Source organism: Camponotus floridanus, unplaced genomic scaffold, assembly GCF_003227725.1.
Source record: "Camponotus floridanus strain SB8 unplaced genomic scaffold, Cflo_v7.5 scaffold87, whole genome shotgun sequence".
In the NCBI taxonomy this organism is placed as follows: domain Eukaryota; kingdom Metazoa; phylum Arthropoda; class Insecta; order Hymenoptera; family Formicidae; genus Camponotus; species Camponotus floridanus.
Window position 1 is genome coordinate 410,353 of NW_020229857.1, and position 18,809 is coordinate 429,161.

Below are 18,809 nucleotides of genomic sequence, written 5' to 3' on the forward strand. Positions count from 1 at the left end.
ACGTTGCCCAGTGCTGTTTCAGACTTGCTTTTCCTCTCCTTTGCTATTCCTTCGTTGCACTCACATTCACTTCACTCCCGAAAACAAGATTAATTAAAGTTAATTATATACGCAACGACTGTGAGACACCTTGCACGGCACTCCCGATCGCGTAATAATTACAATGAAAAGCAAGTATTAATTATAATTATCATAACGAATTACGTTTCAATACTAGCCGCGATTGCGTTTTATCGTTAGAGAGAAAATTTGACGATACACGAAGTATTTCGCTCCTTACTCTCCGAATGTTGCCGTGCGAATGATATCAAGGCCGGGACATAAACACAACACGTCACACGCCGCCAAGGCCGGGACATAAACACAACACGTCACAACGCCGTCACACGCCGCCAAGGCTGAACGTATTCGTTGTCCATTCATTGCCGTAATATTTTACTTTAACATATACACGAAATATTAAAATGTATAGGAGTGTTTTAGATTATATAGTATTATTAATTAAATAATATTTATTAAAGAATTAATGTATCACGAAGCTCATTACGTTAATTACTTCGATTTATGATTTGATTGTTTTGCACTATGCGTTTTGAATTTAAATTATATTTAAATAAATTGAAAAATGGAACGAGATAAAGCGTCGCGGGACACGGGAGATTAAGAAGTTTTAATTTATTTCTGATATAGCTTGCGTGCTCGCGTTGTTTTAAAACTGTTTACGTGATTACGCATACGAGCGTATTTTTTATTATTACACAAGTCGCATTATAACTATAATAATATTATTAATTAACTTTTATAAATAACCCACATAACTAATATTTTTTGAATTATAAGTTCTCAAAGCGCATATTTCGCGTAATTTATTCATTTAATCAAGAATCGTAGAAACAGAAATGTAAAATAATAAATTATAGTTTCGATGTGATTCGATTTTTAAGCGGAAATTATTACTTTAATTATTTTAATTAGAATTAAATATAATTCGATTGCGGCGCTTTATTTCGTTCTATTTTTCAATTATTTAAATATAGTTTAAATTCAAAACGCACAATGCAAAACAATCGAATCATAAATCGAAGTAATTAACGTAATGAAGAGCTTCGTGATTCGTCAATTCTTTAATAAATATTATTTAATTAATCTATATAATCTAAAACACTCCTATACACTTTATATTTCATGTATATGTTAAAGTACGTAAAATATTTCGGTAACGAATGGGCAATAACACGTTCAGCCTTGCCGGCGTGTGACGCGCTGTGTTTATGTCCCGGCCTTGATATCATTCGCACGGCAACATTCGGAGAGTAAGGAGCGAAATACTTCGTGTATTGTCAAATTTTCTCTTTAACGATAAAACGCAATCGCGGCTAGTATTGAAACGTAATTTGTTATGATAATTATAATTAATACTTGCTTTTCATTGTAATTATTACGCGATCGGGAGTGATGTGCAAAGTGTCTCAATCGTTTCGTATATAATTAACCTTAATTAAATCTTGTTTTCGGGAGTGAAGTGAATGTGAGTGCAACGAAGGAATAGCAAAGGAGAGGAAAAGCAAGTCTGAAATAGGACTGGGGCAACGTACAGAGCAACGATATGCGGTAAGTAATTTATAAATTATTTATCATTTATATTTACCATTTTACATTCAGAATATATTATATATATGTATGTTATTTATATATATCGGTTATATATTCAGGTCATGTTATACATTACTTGTCTTTTTTCATTTTCTCGATAACGATTCTCTCTCTCTCTCTCTCTATCATTCTAAATTATCTAAATTATTTAAATTTTTAAATTATTTTAGTATAACACATAAATTACATTAGTATAATATATACACATAAATTACATTAGTATAATATATATAAATATATATATGAAATATTCTGGATGTTATTTTGATATATTTAATATATTTAAAATATCTATAATAAAATGTTCTCGTATTAATTAATACTTTTGTATAGATAATAATATTTTATAAACTGCTTTACAATAATATATTATTTAGATATTTTATGTATAAAAAATTAGAATTTTTTTTATTTTTATAAGTTTATATTCAAACAAGAATTATTTACATTACCGGACATCTCGCTGAAGTCCTTTACGTATGTTGTAGAGGAGAGGATGCTGATTAATTTTTCTCTTTGTTTTATTTAGCGGTTTCTTATAGTTTTTGAAATATTTAATCAAAAAAATATTTAACGTGTGATTAAAACATAATTTTCTGACACCATATACATTTATTACTCAAACTACATGTCAGGTATTTGTTTACAATATATTCCGAGTGTTTCTGTTATCTAATTTGCTTTACATTTAATTAAAGCCTTTCTATTTTTGATTTACGATTAAAATTTGATTTGGATTATACTATATAATCCAAACTACATTATGCTTTTGTATTACACAAAATGGAAACTTTTTTTCGAGGTGCGAATGCAGAGAAAAGAGGGAAACCTTTTTTAATACACTAACAACTCATGTAGTGTGTGTTATTAAATGTATATGGTATCAAAAAATTACGTTTTAATCACTAAACCTTTTGTTAAATATCTCAAAAATTACAAGAGACCGCCAAATAAAACAAAGAGAAAAATTAATCAGCATTCTCACTCCTACATATATAAACATATATAAGTCAAAATTATCGGCGAGGTGTCCGTTAATATAAATAATTACAACAACTTTATTGCATTAAATATTAAAATGCATTGTGAATAAGCTGTTTATAAATGCAATATTGTACATTATCGTCGGACACGAGAGATAAAGAAGTTTTAATTTATTTCTGATATAGCTTGTGTACTCGCGCTGTTTTAAAACTGTATACGTGATTACGCATACGAGCGTATTTTTTATTATTATGTAAGTCGCAGCAATAAACCAGTAAATGGCTTGTAAACGATTGTTCCCTGTAAACATATAAACTCATATGTGTATGTCGCGTTTAATTCTTTTTTATTTTTTTATATTTTTCAAAATTCTGAAAATATATTATTTTTTCGATTGGATCTTGTGCACTTGTGTGACATTTGCACGATAATATTCATAAAAACGTTTACGTAACATATAACTGGATTTAAGTATTTGCTTAGAAAAATTAATTTAATTGCAGCAAATATGTATAATAGTATTTGTACAATAAATACTATCAATAGAATATTATATTTATATAAGTAATTGGAACAACCAATGCAGCACTATTTTTATAACCGAAACTAAAATAATAGATAAATAAAGTTGACGAAGCAATATTTGTGCTATAACAATATTTTTAGTAAGTAAAATAAATAGTGAAAAATATATTCACGATTTTTTTTATAGTAGACGTAGAGAAAATTTTTTTAGCATTTATGTAATTTGTTTAGCAATGAAAATAACAAAATTTACATGGCACAGCATTATTTATAATCAGTTATGATTATTTATATATTGAAAATATATTGATATACATATATGTAAGAGCATACTATTTATGCATGCATAAAAATATCAGACTCATAAAACCTTTCTTGAAAATGGAATAAGAAAATGAAATAAAATTACAATGAAAATTAAATAATTAATAATAATCTAAATAATAAGAATATTATTTTAAAAATAAATTTTTTTGTGCGTTTTTGAATCTCAGTTTAAATTCAAAGAATTTAAAATCTATTTGATTTTGTTTAAACATTTTCCTCTTCTCTGTCATTATCATTGTACACGTTTATGCTATATGTTACGTTTTTCTCCTTCATGAATAAATGCACTCATACTCATTGTCAGATTAACGTAGGCGGAGGTTCTAATCTGAAAACACGGCGCTCCTTTTAGTGCAGCTTCTTGATCCATCGTCACGTGCCTTCGAGTCGCTTTTGTGCGGTTACGTACGGATGCGATTCCGGTTGAAAATTAATTTTATTGACGCTCTGACGCAAAGTACAAACCCGTGTTCTTCTTCCTGTAAATAGAAGCACATTTCTCTTCTTTCCTCTTTGTGCAATGACGTCAAAAGAAATTCCTCGATAAGCGGTAGACGAGGCAATTGTTCATTCATTTCTCTCGGTTGATCTCAAGAAACTGTAAGGAGTTTGTAAGGAGATAAATATACTGCGAATAGAACTGAACCGCGTACTTTTAAAGAGTCTAATCAGACTTCATAGATATTTCATTCATTAATCAGGATTAAAGATTTTCATGTCAAACGATCAATTTTAATTGCCACGTTGAAACGTATCTTATAATGCTATGCAATTCAGCGCTAATTGCTATACCATAAATCGTGCGCGCATGTAAATTACAATGCATCGTTAAGCTGAACAATTCACATAACATCACGAATATCACGCGCAATAAGAGATGCATAAAGTATGGTTACGCGAAGAACGCGTGTGAAATTATTTTTTAATATAAATGAGTTAGACTTGTATTTTTTTACTTAGAATTATTTTATAATAATATAAATAATTCTAAATTATTATTAATTAATTTATAACAATATAAATAATTCTAAATTATTATTTAGAATTATTTATATTATTATTTATCATTTAGACTTATTTAGCTTTTTTCATCTCTCTTTTTAAAAATATTAAAATTATCAGATAGCGCATATATAAAAATGTTATCTAAAGTTTATTTTTAAGCAGATATTTGTTTTGTGCATTGCAAATTTCTCTGATCGGATTTACAAATTTTTTGACGTGATTCATCGTCGTGTAAACGTATTACGCGTGACATTAAACGTTATCACGCCCTGTTTTTCAATTAACTCGCTTCGTCAAGAGTGAATGGACGGAAATCAAGGAGAAATTTGTATCCTCGATGGTGCGCCGCCCTAGTCGCATTATCGAGGGCGACGCGTGCACGCTAGTTTATGGTAGTTTCGATCCTGAAGGGATAGTCCGCGTCGAACTTTGGTCGAGCACAAGCGAGGCCAAGTTAATTACTGGAATTAATGTGGTCCGACGGCGTTAATCCGCGCGCGGCACGCGAGCCAATCAAGAGGTCAGATAAGAATTAAACGGCATCGAGCCGACGCCTCGTTAGCCGTCCCGTGTCGGACATAAATTTCACACTAAGCCCAGCTCACATTCGATCGAGTTCACGCCGATAGACGAGAATTTCTCGCGTTCGTTAGCTATGCATTTCTGCGCTATTTTACGCTGATATATCTATAATAAATATTGTAGGATCGTTGAAATCCGTCTTTATAGTTTTTGAGAATATCTAGAAAAATGACTGAATATCAAAAGACACAATTAATGATGCTGCTTTTTTAATTCCCTATGATTCTTATCAATCTTGAAGATTTCGATTCAACGCCATGTTTAATTTTCAAAATTCTTTTCATCTAAATTTCTTATTATAATTAATTTTGTAAAAATATGCGAGTTTGGATAAATATTGATTTTTTTTTGATTGTATAAAATATTGAATAAGAATTCTTTGGGAGTTTTTGCGCGAGCTCGTATATCGAAATATATGGGCCGTTAAATGTAAGTGGTACTGATGCTTAAGTATATCAATTACTATGACTTCGATCGCTGTGATTAATCCGTTCGACCGCCTTACGCCTGATCACTATAATTTTCTCGCTGTCGGGACTACAAGAGAACCATTGATTGCAGAGGAGCGATACAGATGGTCGGTGGAATCGATAATTATGATTTTCCTAAGTGATAGTTAATAATATCTTAGTATTAAAATGTAGTTTTTGATGCTATGGCAATTGCATTGGAAAAATTGATAATTACTGATGATAAACATTTTATCCGCAATAATCTTTAATGATACTGTTTTTATCTCATCATTTACAGTTTATTAATTGTAATTGGATAATAATACGTTATTTTTGTATAGTCAGTATGTCATCATTTATAATAAAAATTCTTTGTCTTTTATAGCATTGCCTCGGAAAAAATTCATACTGAAAATAGTAGATTAATTACTATTGAATAATATATATAAATTTTTTTATTATCCTTGATATTTAGATTTTTCACATAAATTTTTCACAAATCCGAATGTTAGATTAATTACTATTGAATAATATATATGATTTTTTTTTAAATCTTCGATATTTAGATTTTTGACATGAATTTTTCACAGATCCGGAAGAATTAAAAAAAATAAAATAACTGTAATAATGAATAAGTAGAAGATTGATCGATTAATTTCGCATATTCTTTCTGCGCATACGAGGATAATAAATATAATTGTTAAGAATTATAAAGAGATAAAATCACAGAAATGTGAGGCCGCGATTTGATGATATTAGTGCCGTGATATTGCGTCTTCTTCGCCATTTAATCAAACCGTCTAATAACAGCCTGAAAAGCATACGTTTGTAAGGGCCCACAACAGAATAACATTTCGTGGTACTCTTCTTCGTACTAATCTTAATCAGTACGAGTTCATTTTCTAAGGGCCCGCGAGAGACGCCAACCGTTTACCTTTAATTATAGGGCGGCTCGAGCCTCCTAAATTTATCGCTAATAACGTTGCAGCGCAGAACCTTAAACTCCATCGTCGACGGATCTTTACGGGTATACGTCGTGCATATGTCACGTGCTGACGTTAAACGAATGCGCGAATATATACTCTCGCAAGACGTGCTCGAACGACCAAATATACACATCGGCTGATTACTCTGTGGCATATATTCCTTTCGTATGTTAGACTTTAATGAACGGCATGCGGAGGGAGAGAAAGAGAGGAGAGTTACGTACCATAAAATATATCAACGCGCTCTCTCCCATCGTCGCGATGGAATCCCTTTGTGTGAGTCACGACACGAAAGGAGCCGAATATTCCAAAGACAAGCAGTGTGAGTCTTAACATTCAACAACAATGTTCTTTAAACAACGAGAAGAACTTCTAACCGAAAAAATATATACTTGATATATAAATATTTGCAGTAATTAAAAAAATTACATCTTTGCAGATTCTCGATATAAACATTGAGAAGAAAAAGAAATTTAAACTCACGAATCAAAAACTGAACAGCTCTTTAAAAAGATAATATTGATTTATGTATAACAAAATCTATATAGAAAAAGGAATTACAAAAGAAACTACTTTGCAATTGATAATTTTTATTAATATATTTAAAATCTCTTTTATATTTTAATTTATCTAATATTTTAATCTTTTATATTTTAATATCTAAGTGTTGTATCATTCACTTTACCAAAAAGAGACATATTCTTTGCATGAATATGCATTTAATAATGTCCCAGTTTGTTGAGTTTCCTTGACCTGGACATTTTACTTAGCTTGGATCTGTCTTTTGACAGACATATACAATTATTTTCAAATTACACTTATAAAAACTGAGTTTTATATTTCGCTAATGTAAATATTTTAAAAATAAATTATATAAATTAAAATATATTAAAATATATTATTATATTGCTCGCTTATGTTAGATCGCAATTAAAGTATGCCTTGATTGTTTGAATCTCTTATATAATTTAAATCAATTAAACGCAAATACAACATTGCTAATTAAATGCAAGTACAATATCGCTTCCTTTATCAAATTAATTTTTATTTTAGTAAATTTATAAAAGATTGGCTTAAATAATAATAATTAAAAATTAATTAAAAATTGACAGTAAGGAGCGGCAATTGGAGTGCAAGAAAAAAAACACTTTCCTTTTTTTAGTTATTATATTTTGAATTATCATACATGCATTAAACACGAATTGTAATGAGCAATTCGAAATATACTAATAATTAAAAGAAAGAGGAAGGTGTTTTTTCTTCTTTCTTGCTCTTCAATTGCCGTACCTTACTAGCTCTTGTTAATTTTTAATTAATTTTTAAGTCAATCTATGAGTATTTGAGATCATTTTGTCCACTTATTAAATATATATATATATATATATATATATATATATAATCTCTAGATTTCAATTTTAGCTACAAGGAGGACTATATAATAAATTATTTCCTTTCAATCTTTTAAATGGATTATTATCTGTCCTGAATTATTGGAAAAGATAATATTTCATATTTCAAAAAAATTAGATCGCCGAAATAAAATACTATTTCACGCAGATTTCCATCGATTTTATCACTTTATATGATAAATTTAAACCATCGCATCGGATTATGCTTATTCAATAACGATCTTTTTAATCAAATTGATTTCTTTTATTACGTTTAAATGAAATTTAATTAATCTGTTATAAGTATATATCTGTACAATTTTTTGTATTCATGTTGTTATACGTTCTTATCTTTCTCTTACTATTTTCTCTAGGAAAAGAAATTGCAAAATAAATTCGTTAAATAAATAAATAAATAAACAAATAAATAAATAAAATATTTGTGACTTTCAATCATCGATATTTACTAGACTTTATTTTTGCTTTACGTTTTATTTTTGCCGGTAAAATGTTGGCCGATATCATCGTAATCCAAAGAGATTGAATCGTATACGCTCTTCCAGCACACGTGACTAATGCTTCCGCGGCAGACGGCCGATTGTTTCGACAAAAATGTATTATGCACCGGCGACGGTGGCGGAGACCGTCGTAAAATATGAATCTCCACCTCGGTTGGGAGAAATTTGGTTCCGGGGAACGAGCGCTACGTGTGCGACTGGAAAAGGGATGGACGGGACGGACGTTGGTGGCTTGTTATAAAAGTTTCTCTCCTTGTAGCGTAATACCAGAGAGTGGATATCCGTTTTCGGACGGTACTCGGGCCACAATTAAATTGCTCCTTCTTGCGCACTCTTTTATCTCGGCGACGGCCGACCGGATTTACTTTGTTGTTGCTCGCCCTGGAAACGAATTGCGTCTTCCCCGACGAAGGTTGCGGGCACCGCAACTGCTGCAGCTTCCGCACGGATGCACCCGGGCAATCCGAACGACATCCGGCCGTTAATATCCGTTTGATATCCCCCTACTTTGTCGTGTAATGTGCATTATATTATCTCTCTTTCTCGTTGAAAATGTTGAAGATGTTCTTTACGTTAATGATTTTCAGGATTCGCTTTATATTCCGCTTCTCCCTTGAAGGCTAAGTAATTATACTCGATGAAATAACATGCATAATAGTTTGCAATAGTATTATCGGTTACACGCAAATTTCATCTTCCCGAGAGTCTCTCCAACACGTGTTATTAATCCGACTTGCTGACCTCGTGTACTATTCTAAACCGTGAAACCGTGGAACTTCTCATCCCTTCGGCAATCCTCGGTATAAATTTTCTATGAAGACAGGATCCATTGTTATCCGTTGTAGCAACTGAAAACTCTATATCTTAGCGGGAGTGGGACAAATTACTTTGCTGCACACAAGTGTTACTCACTGAATCCGACCGAAACCGACCGGCGATATAATGGACAATTTATTTCGAATCTTTAATAAAAAACTTTCATTAACACAAGCACCTTTTGATTTTTTTTACAGATATATTTGCTGGGCCTCGTCGTGAGCGACAACAGCACTATCGGCGATCATTCGATCGCAGAAGATGCCTCGGACATCAGCAACACCGGCAATAATCCCGCGGCCGATGCCGTAGATCAGGTAAGACGATTCTTTTTTATCTCGGCTCTCTTTGTCGATCGCGATCGCTTTATTCCGGTCGGGTTTTCGTAACCAGTTTGGTGGGTAATCCTTCGTTTTCCATCGGATCGAAGACCTGAAGAATTGGCGGTCATGGTTCACAGAGGAGACGGTGAAAGGAGCAAAATGCTTGCCGCTCGTGTTCGATCTCGCGATTCGAATGACGTGTCTATACAAGTGCCAGCCACACGTAGGATACAGGCAACGAAAAGACGGGAAATTCATACAAGCACGGAGTAAAAAAGGAGAGAGGGGAAGCTGCGAGAGGGAAATGTTGCTGGAAAAGCACCGGGAAAAATAAACATCTTTATTCACGTCGACCGCCGACGGAAATGGGTCGCAGAAATCGGACAACTGTGTTGTCGCGCGTCCGCAAAGCCGTGCTTTTACCTTACCACCTAGGTAACTTCGCTAGAGTTTTATGCGGTGCTTCCCAGTTCGCGAGGAATGTTTTAAGTTACCATTCCTTTGACGTCATCGGATCCTTCTGGCGTCCTCGCGACGTTGTTCTCGGGCCGCATTTAAATAGATATCAATGGAGATGGGAACATACAAGAGGATGTGTCTTGTTGTTTCCGCGACGAGCTGTTTATTACGCATGACGTGATATCCAGGTTGTGTGCGAGCGCTACATGACGTGATATATGCGAAAAACTTTTTGGCAAAATTTATCATTACGAAAAGTCTCGTTTTTTAAAAATATATAACGCTCTAGCATTGAGAGAGAATTCTTTTCGCTGAGAAATTCTCTTCGCGAGAATGACAGAATATTTATAACCAATCATCTTTAGTATCAGAGAGAGGGATCAGTAATTAATATTGAAAATTGTTAGAGTATTATTATGAAAAAATTATTACGTAATTTATTAATATAAAATTTCAAAATTTTATAAATATAATATTTTCTAAAAATTCAACTTTCACACTTTTTAAACTTGTACAGGCAATTTTCTGTATCGCATAAAATTTCGAAATAATATAAAATTCTTTTTTACAATTTTTCAAGTCTCTAAGCATACGAGAGTGAAGAAATTACATTTCTCTAATAGATTTATGTAGTTTAGAATTAACAAAGTTAGAACATTAGCATAGGAACCATCAAATTTGTATAGCGTTCTCATTCAATGAACTTCGTGCACGTATTATGCTTTACTATTAAGAAAACTAATGAAACCGTGGAACGCTAAGCTTGCCTACATCATATTTTAATCCGTAGTAATTCTTATCGTCGTTTCGTACGTCAAAACAGTTGCAGTATAAGAGGGTAATGTGAAAACCGCTTAATATTAAAGTCGAAAAATTGCTCCGTCCCAATCTCATTACATCCCTTGACAGTAGAATGATTAACGTGGGACACGCTTTTCCGGTGCTGGACTGTTCAATTAGCTCCGACCGCATGTGACTGCTATGATGCATGTGACCGCTCGCCGTAGGTTTCCGGGCACTGTGTAATAGTTAAACAGGGTTTCGCCTACCTACATCCACAGTCAGACTTTTCCAAAGTACTCACGCGCGGAGATTAGCTCGAAAAGCACATTGCAGTCGTTCAATTTCCGCACGGGAAATCATCGTCGCGTTATTATGCATGCGCTTTTACAAGCGCTTTTACCGCTTTGACAGTGATACTATCAATCGACTGCATTGTCGAAAATAAATCTCACACACACAAATGCTAGGAAATATTAAATCGCCGATTATTATTAAAAGAATCGATTGCTTCAATATTATATATTTCGTGTGTAATAATTTTTTTCATTTATAATAGATATTTCTCTCATTCTTTTTAATTTATATAATATTTCAACGTAATTTAAATCGACCACACTGGCAATTTATTGGTTAATAATGTATCACAACGTTTCGACCATGGGTTTTGGTCCTTATCAAGTGAAAGTAAATTAGTTAACTATTATATTGTGAGAAATGAAGAAATCACATTGTCAAGATGTCTTTCTCTTTGTGTTTGAGGGAGAGGTTGACATGATGAAATCTTGACAATGTGATTTCTTCATTTCTCACAATATAATAGTTAACTAATTTACTTTTACTTGATAAGGACCAAAACCCATGATCGAAAATCGTTGATACATTACCAACCAATAAATTGCCAGTGTGGTCGATTTAAATTACGTTCTTTTATTTTATCTACTGGCGACATTCAAGAATTTAACGTTATTATATAATATTTAGTTTAATATAAAATTATAGTAAATTTATAATAATATAAATAATAATATAATATAATAATACAAAATTATAGTAAATTTATAATAATATAGATAATAATATAATATAATAATATAAAACTATAATAAATTCATTATAATATAATATAATAATATAAAATTATAGTAAATTTATAATAATGATTAAAATAAAACAATTTCGACGATTGTATCCTGTCTAATTAAGAACGTATTCAATGTTCAACTGCAACACTAACTTGGTTAAAACCCCTGATGCTACCGCCATGTCACGGTTTTGTTTTTCGACGATGAAATAAGAGTTTACATTTCTTTAAGTGGGACCCAGGAGACAAAGCGAGCGCGGAAAGGAAAGCATTACTGGTGCATTTCTCGGCAGTAACGCGCAGTAAGAATAGCGCGGCGCGATGGTAGGATCGAGCTGTAAGTAACGCTCCTTTGCCGTTAGTATCTCACTAGGCGGATACGTTTAGGCGACGTTAAAGCCATACCTGCGGATGCACTCTCGCGCTGTTTCCCGATATTCTAAATCATTTCTACACACGATTACACGTGGTACACGAGTATGAGCGCGTTACTGCGTTAGTAAGTATACGAGCGCAACCGGCGCAGGAATGTCTGGCCGGAAACTGCAAAGTACATGTAAATTGCCTGGCGTACTTCGTAAATTCCGCTGTCTTGCGGAGTAATCGCAATCTCTCGGAGAGCCGAAGGATAACGCGAAACAAGAAAGTATCTCGCTGAATCTCGTCACGGGCCTTGTTTCTTCTAGCGAAAGAGAAGAGAATAAAGGAGAATCTTTTGCGCATCGTGTGGCTACATGTCATCGTTTACAAAAATGTATGTACAAACTTTTATCTTGCAAAGCGAGAGGAGCGATTTCCAAGCGAGTCGTTATATCTGCTATATTTCCCTACGATTCTTTAACATTTGAAAGTTTTATTTTCCTTCTTATGAAGATTCGAACGAGATACACGTTCGAGTAATTTTACCGTGTTACGATATTGTTATTGAGGAAAATTTACATAATCTCTTTACATGATCATTTGACATGGTAAATTTCAATTTCTTCGTCGCGATATTAGAATTTTTGGGAGGCTCTTTGATACGCTCTTGGGATACTCTTTGATCGGAATCGCACGAAATATAAATACTCGGGGCTCTTCCCCGGAGGTGATGGGATAATTTTAGGAAAGCTATCATATACGTATTACGCTCAAATACACAGTAAAAAATATAAAATGTTAATTATAACATTTTTCCCAGAAAGTTCGTTCTAAATTTTAAGTTAAAATAACTCATTTATCGTATGTTATTGACAAATTAAGAATTTTAAAATAATTGGCACAATACATTTATTTTTGTTATTGTGACTTTAAGTGTAATGTAAAAATAACATACAAATTAATTAAAAATTACATGAAAAAATAGTTACAATAATTCGTAAGAATTGTTGTAAGACATTAACATATAATAGTAATTATTTTAACTTAATTATTTGTAATAGAAGTATTGATTTTAGTAAATGTGATTATTTTGTATGTCAAAGTTCAAGATGTCAATTATTTAAAGATTTACTTAAACTTTTCTTAGAATGTTAAACTGACTTTGAGACATATTGATTGTTTAAAATGATTGTTAAAAATACTCAAAATAATATTTCATTTCTAAGGGACATATATAAAGTGTTAAATTATGAAATTGACATAAATGTAACACATGAAAACGTTATCAAAATAATAACATATAAGTTGTATATTAATTTTACATTAAAGTATTAATCAAAACGTGGTAACACAAGAAAATTAAAAAAAAAAATATGGACACAATTTTTTACTGTGTAGTAATGAGAATAATAAGTAAATGAGAGTGTGAAGTATAAGTAAATATTGCATTTTTATCAGATTATACAATATATAAACAATGAAAAAAAATGAAGAAAACGAGAAGATTTTCTTAAAATTCAATCATTACAATTAGATGCTTAATAGATATAAAGTTGTTGATTGATTGTAACTTTGCATAATTCTTTCTGTCATTATAATAAAAAGACGAAATTCTCTGAAAACGTTTTCATTAATCACTTTAGTCAGTGATTTTTTTATTTCGGTGACGTCTCAATTGTCCAGCAATTAAATTCCTCGTAGCTCATATACTAGTAATTCAAATCAAAAGAGTAGCCGCAGTCGTTGCGAGTTCGTAAAATTCATTCGATGGGTTTGAGACGTTCGAAAAATATGTGGCCATTTTTATGGTATCGTTGTTGATACGTTCCTGAGCTTCTATGGTGAAACCGACATTTTTATTCCGGATGTCATTCCGTTCTCGACAATCGGATGCGCGCTCGTCGCGCGTAAAACTCGCAAAACTGCCGGGTGTTTTTTGTCGCCAGCTACGACTTGCCAAATCGTTTCGCGCAATCGTCGAAGGATGAGGCTGAAGGAAGACTGATTGTAAAAGTCACTGACCGCGCAAAGCGACGTATTTCGCAACATTTCGATTCTCTCTTCTTTCTATCTCGCTTTCACATCTTTTTTGTCGCAACCATAATCTTGCGATCTGCATTTTTTTGCGAGAGATTGAAGAATGATTGCGTAAACTAACGGTTTGTTTATTACCAGGCTGCGTTACATTTTGCGAAATTGAGCAGCCTATTTTTCAAGATGAGTGATCATCGGTTACTAAAATATCCTCTAGATGAAAATACTACAATGTATAAGTGATGGATATGGTAATAATAAACCGTTTAGTTATATCTTGTAACTATTCTGAACAAAACGCTCGCGTTGTCGACTTATTAAGGACGCTGTCGTTCAAGATTTTGTATTTTCTAAAAGGAGACTACCGAGGTAAATAATCATATACACTAAATATACATGCATGCTCACGTAATATTTGCAAGTCGAGTGGATTAATCCCGCATCCATGACTAAGAATATTTTCGATATTCGCGATAAGCGTAACTATCCATAACCGGATAAGAAAAATAAGCAGATATTCCGCATAGAAAATCGTATGCGAGATGTGTGTGTATATATCGCATATATTTCCTCGGGATATTTCACTGTTTTCTCGGTGATTGCATTGCGACAGCGAATATAAAACTAACTTTGCGAATGCTTTCGGGTTTCGTAGACTCCGCATATAAGGCGGATTTGAAAAGCGAATTAGGATGTCGCTTCAGTATCGAAATATCGTTTGTCTTCGACGTACGTGTTTTCGTAGGAGTTCCTCCCCCCGCTACCACCCCCTCTCCACCGAATACCCGATGAGATGTGTAGCTCGCAAAGTTTCGCCGAGCGCGGAAAATTTGGCGAGGACGACTGTCAGACGAAAACACCAAGCTTCGAGATTGCGAGCGTCGATATAAACCGAATTACCTTGTCAGAATCGTAATAGTATTGATTAAAGATACATTTGCGCGACTGATTGGTACGGCTGGGATTGGTCAATCCATTTGGCCGCCGTTATTTAAATTGTGTATTTGCTCACGATTCCGATGTTGAAATTGGTTCCGTGTGTTAATTAAAAAAAATGTATATATACGTATGTATGTATATAAATACGTATGTATGTATATAAAATTTGTATGTGTATACGTAGAAATTTGAGCAATTTAATACATTTTTAATCCGTTAATTTACAAAATGTGACGCTCGTTTTTCTCGGGGTCCGCGAAGTTCTAAGAGGTATTTCTTTTCGTTTCTTAAGGTATACAAAGTTCATTGTATGGTCGGTAGACAACGCTGTGCAGTTCGTACCCGAAACCCGTGCCAACCCTTTATCTTTTAAGGAATACAGTCGAGCTTTTGTAAGAAAACGCAGCGCCGGATAACCCGTGGAACGTGCTCGCCTGCACATACGAGCGTCAAATCCGCAGACTTTATGAATTCCTCTTTGCATGTAGCTCGAAATACGGTAGTCCCAAGGACGTATGCGCGCAATTTCAATCGAGAGACACATTAAATTTTTCACGGAATATCTCCAAACACAAAAAAGAATTAATCAAAAAATATTCATTTTTATTCAGATTTATTTTCGTGGGTAATTAAAAATGGTAAATTGAAAATAGATTGCAATTGACGAGCGCATAGGCAGTTTGCAAGATAAACAATTTTGTAGGAATAATTGGTTGAAAAAATCCACTTTAATACAAACTAAAATTTTATATATCTATAATATCTGGTTTTCTTCAAAATGAAAGACAATTGCTTCAAATACGAGCATTTTACATTTACTTGATTTTATACTGCGTAATTATTTTTTATCTTCCACGCTATTTTTATAAAATACCATGAAGATAAAATAAATGAGATGATTTAGATCTTGATTTTTAATAAAATACATAATAAATATAATAAAATACACGATACCTCAAGAGAAACTCATTTGAGGATAAATAACGGATCACGCGAACAATAATTACAGCGCCGCTCTCTGATTAAATTTTCTCGGCCATATTAACAATTGACGCGGTTTGTTCGATTATCGCAGAATAGCACAGAGCTACGTGTAATTGACTGCTAATAAATTATTTTTAGCGCCATATTGTGGATTACCCGCGGTACACCCCTTATATTCGTGAGCCACTTTCGGACGGATATAAATAGCTCGTTGCTGCCAAATTAATCAATTCGCCTCATGCAAAATTTAAACGCGGATTATTAGCAAATTTCCTGGTTGGTGTGCCTACGTTTTACACAAATTAACGAGTTTGTGTAAAATCCCTTTGTAACATTGTTATAATATATTACATACATTGTAATTAATCGCTATTTACTAATATTTTTTTCCTATCTCTGATATAATATTATTAGTTAAAATATTCTTTTTTAAAATATTTTAAATTGTTTAATTAATAAATATTCTTGTATGTATTCTTGTATTTCATACATTCCACGTAAAAGTGAAAAGACTCCGCGTAAATGTATATAAATTATTTATCCCTACATGTAAATTCGCACATGCGTTACAAAGTATATTCAAAACTGACGGCAACACGAGACTCTGTAAACGTGACAATCGCTGATGCACGGTCGTGCGTGCCGTTACAATGAACATCCAAATCTCTTTTTTCATGCTATGACATAAAATGTCGCCCCTCCATGCCTTTCTAGTGGCACTCGTCAGATATGAAGAGGGTAGAAAACCGTCGACGGGGCACACTCGCGAGTACTATCGTATTCCGCCTACAACAACCTAATTGCATTTAACGGGTGCTCGAAGGTATTACATCGCGATTGTACATTATTACCGTGCGCGACTTAACAGAATGTCTCTGAAACGATCGTGCTTAAACGGCGCGTGTTTGAGAAGCAAACTTAAGAGGATAAACGGCTCGAAATTATCGTAACTGATACTAATGACGTTTCGGCGCAGGTTGTGTAAAGATGCGCGGTTTTCCAGCGTGCATCTGCAAAATGCATGCTTGCTCGATGAAACATGAAACATTCGAGGAGGAATATACGGGCTCGTAATATCGTGTACGAAATACCTCGCGGGCGGCTTTATACATAAACTGAGAAATATTGATCCGAAAATATAGACCCTTTCCGTTTGAACTCTCTCTTGATGTAGTCTCGAGGAAAATCGACAACACACAAGAATTTTTTTATAATTACAGTAAATAATTACTTGAGAATGTCAATTTTTCTATTTCATCTGTCATCAACTGTTTACACAAATAATGTCAAATCTATTATTCCTCATAACTTAAATTGAGAAAATTATCATTTATAAAATAATTTAAAAAATTAATTAAATAACTGTATTTAAAATAATTATATTTAATAATTGTATTTAAAATAATTATATTTATATTAATTATAAATAATTGTATTTCCTTCCTCTGACTTCTCGTGTATTAGACAATATTTTTGAAAAACAGTAGAGAAAGAAACATGTTTACGAGTTAAAGCATGCTCATTGAAACTTGCATCGAATAAATCGCATGAGTTTGGAATAACATTGTTATTACTTCTCCAAGATGCGCGAGATTGCCTAACATACGGTATTTACGGAACGCCAAGAGACATTAAAGAAGATAAACAGGCGAGAACTTGGCCTCATTTATAATTCATGCCGCTAATTTCTCAAGGTAGTGTGCAGTCTGCGCTATCCGGAAAATCCTTGAATAATTTTCATCCGACGAACTCTCGTCGCGAACTTTCGTCCGGTTACCGCTTTATCTGTCATCGTCCCGCAAAGTCGTCGCCCTGATTGCAACTGCGCGAATATGTCAAGACCTTTTCACGTTTCATCTATATCTCCCGAATCAGAAAAAATCAATAAAAATGTTTCTATTTTAAAACATTAATTAAATCCACTGAGATTTCAATTCTATGAATAGAAATAATTTATTTACGTCTCTAAGATTTTCATAGACTCAAATCTATAACACTTTATGGCTAAAATTACCAGTCGATCAATTCGAAAATTTTTATTAGCCGCTTTCAGCCGATTAATAGTACTCTCGATGCCATAGCAGCACAAGTTTTGCACCTCTCCTCGTATAATAATTTTACGAATCATACGGTGACTAGACGACAGAATAATTGAAATTCCGCTCCAAATATTCGTATCAATTGGGGATACGCTTTTGTTAATTTAACGCTACTCGACAACAGTGCGATATTCGAATCGCGATTCATTTTTCTTGTATTTACCAGACAACGAGAGAGATCTAAGGTCTGAATAAATATTTTTCACTTTGCATCCAACCGATATTCGAAAACCGATGCTGTTCTGAAAATCGATCTATTCTGAATTGATTGCGAGACTGGATAAACAGAAACATTAAACGTTTTACGAAGGATTTTTTTCTTTGTCTAGTCACCGTATGATTCGTAAAATTATTATACGAGTAAGTCTGCAATTACAGCCGTTGTAATATGCATATACGTAGATGTCTTAATATGAATTACTCATTATTTATTATTAATATTTGATTAATATATAATAGAAAACGCGGTGCGCGACGACATTTCATTTATGCACGCATAGTCTTTGGTCAA

The 18,809-nt window shown here is 33.1% G+C and overlaps 1 protein-coding gene across 2 annotated transcripts in view; it reads left to right on the plus strand.

Annotated features, from left to right (window-relative positions):
• Window positions 1–18,809, plus strand: part of LOC105256162 (protein madd-4) — a 190,475-nt gene that overhangs the window by 100,468 nt on the left and 71,198 nt on the right. For both annotated transcript variants that reach the window (XM_011265865.3, XM_011265867.3), the window contains exon 2: window positions 9,434–9,553. In XM_011265865.3, coding sequence (XP_011264167.1) covers window positions 9,434–9,553 — 120 coding nt within the window. The remainder of the gene's footprint in view (window positions 1–9,433; window positions 9,554–18,809) is intronic.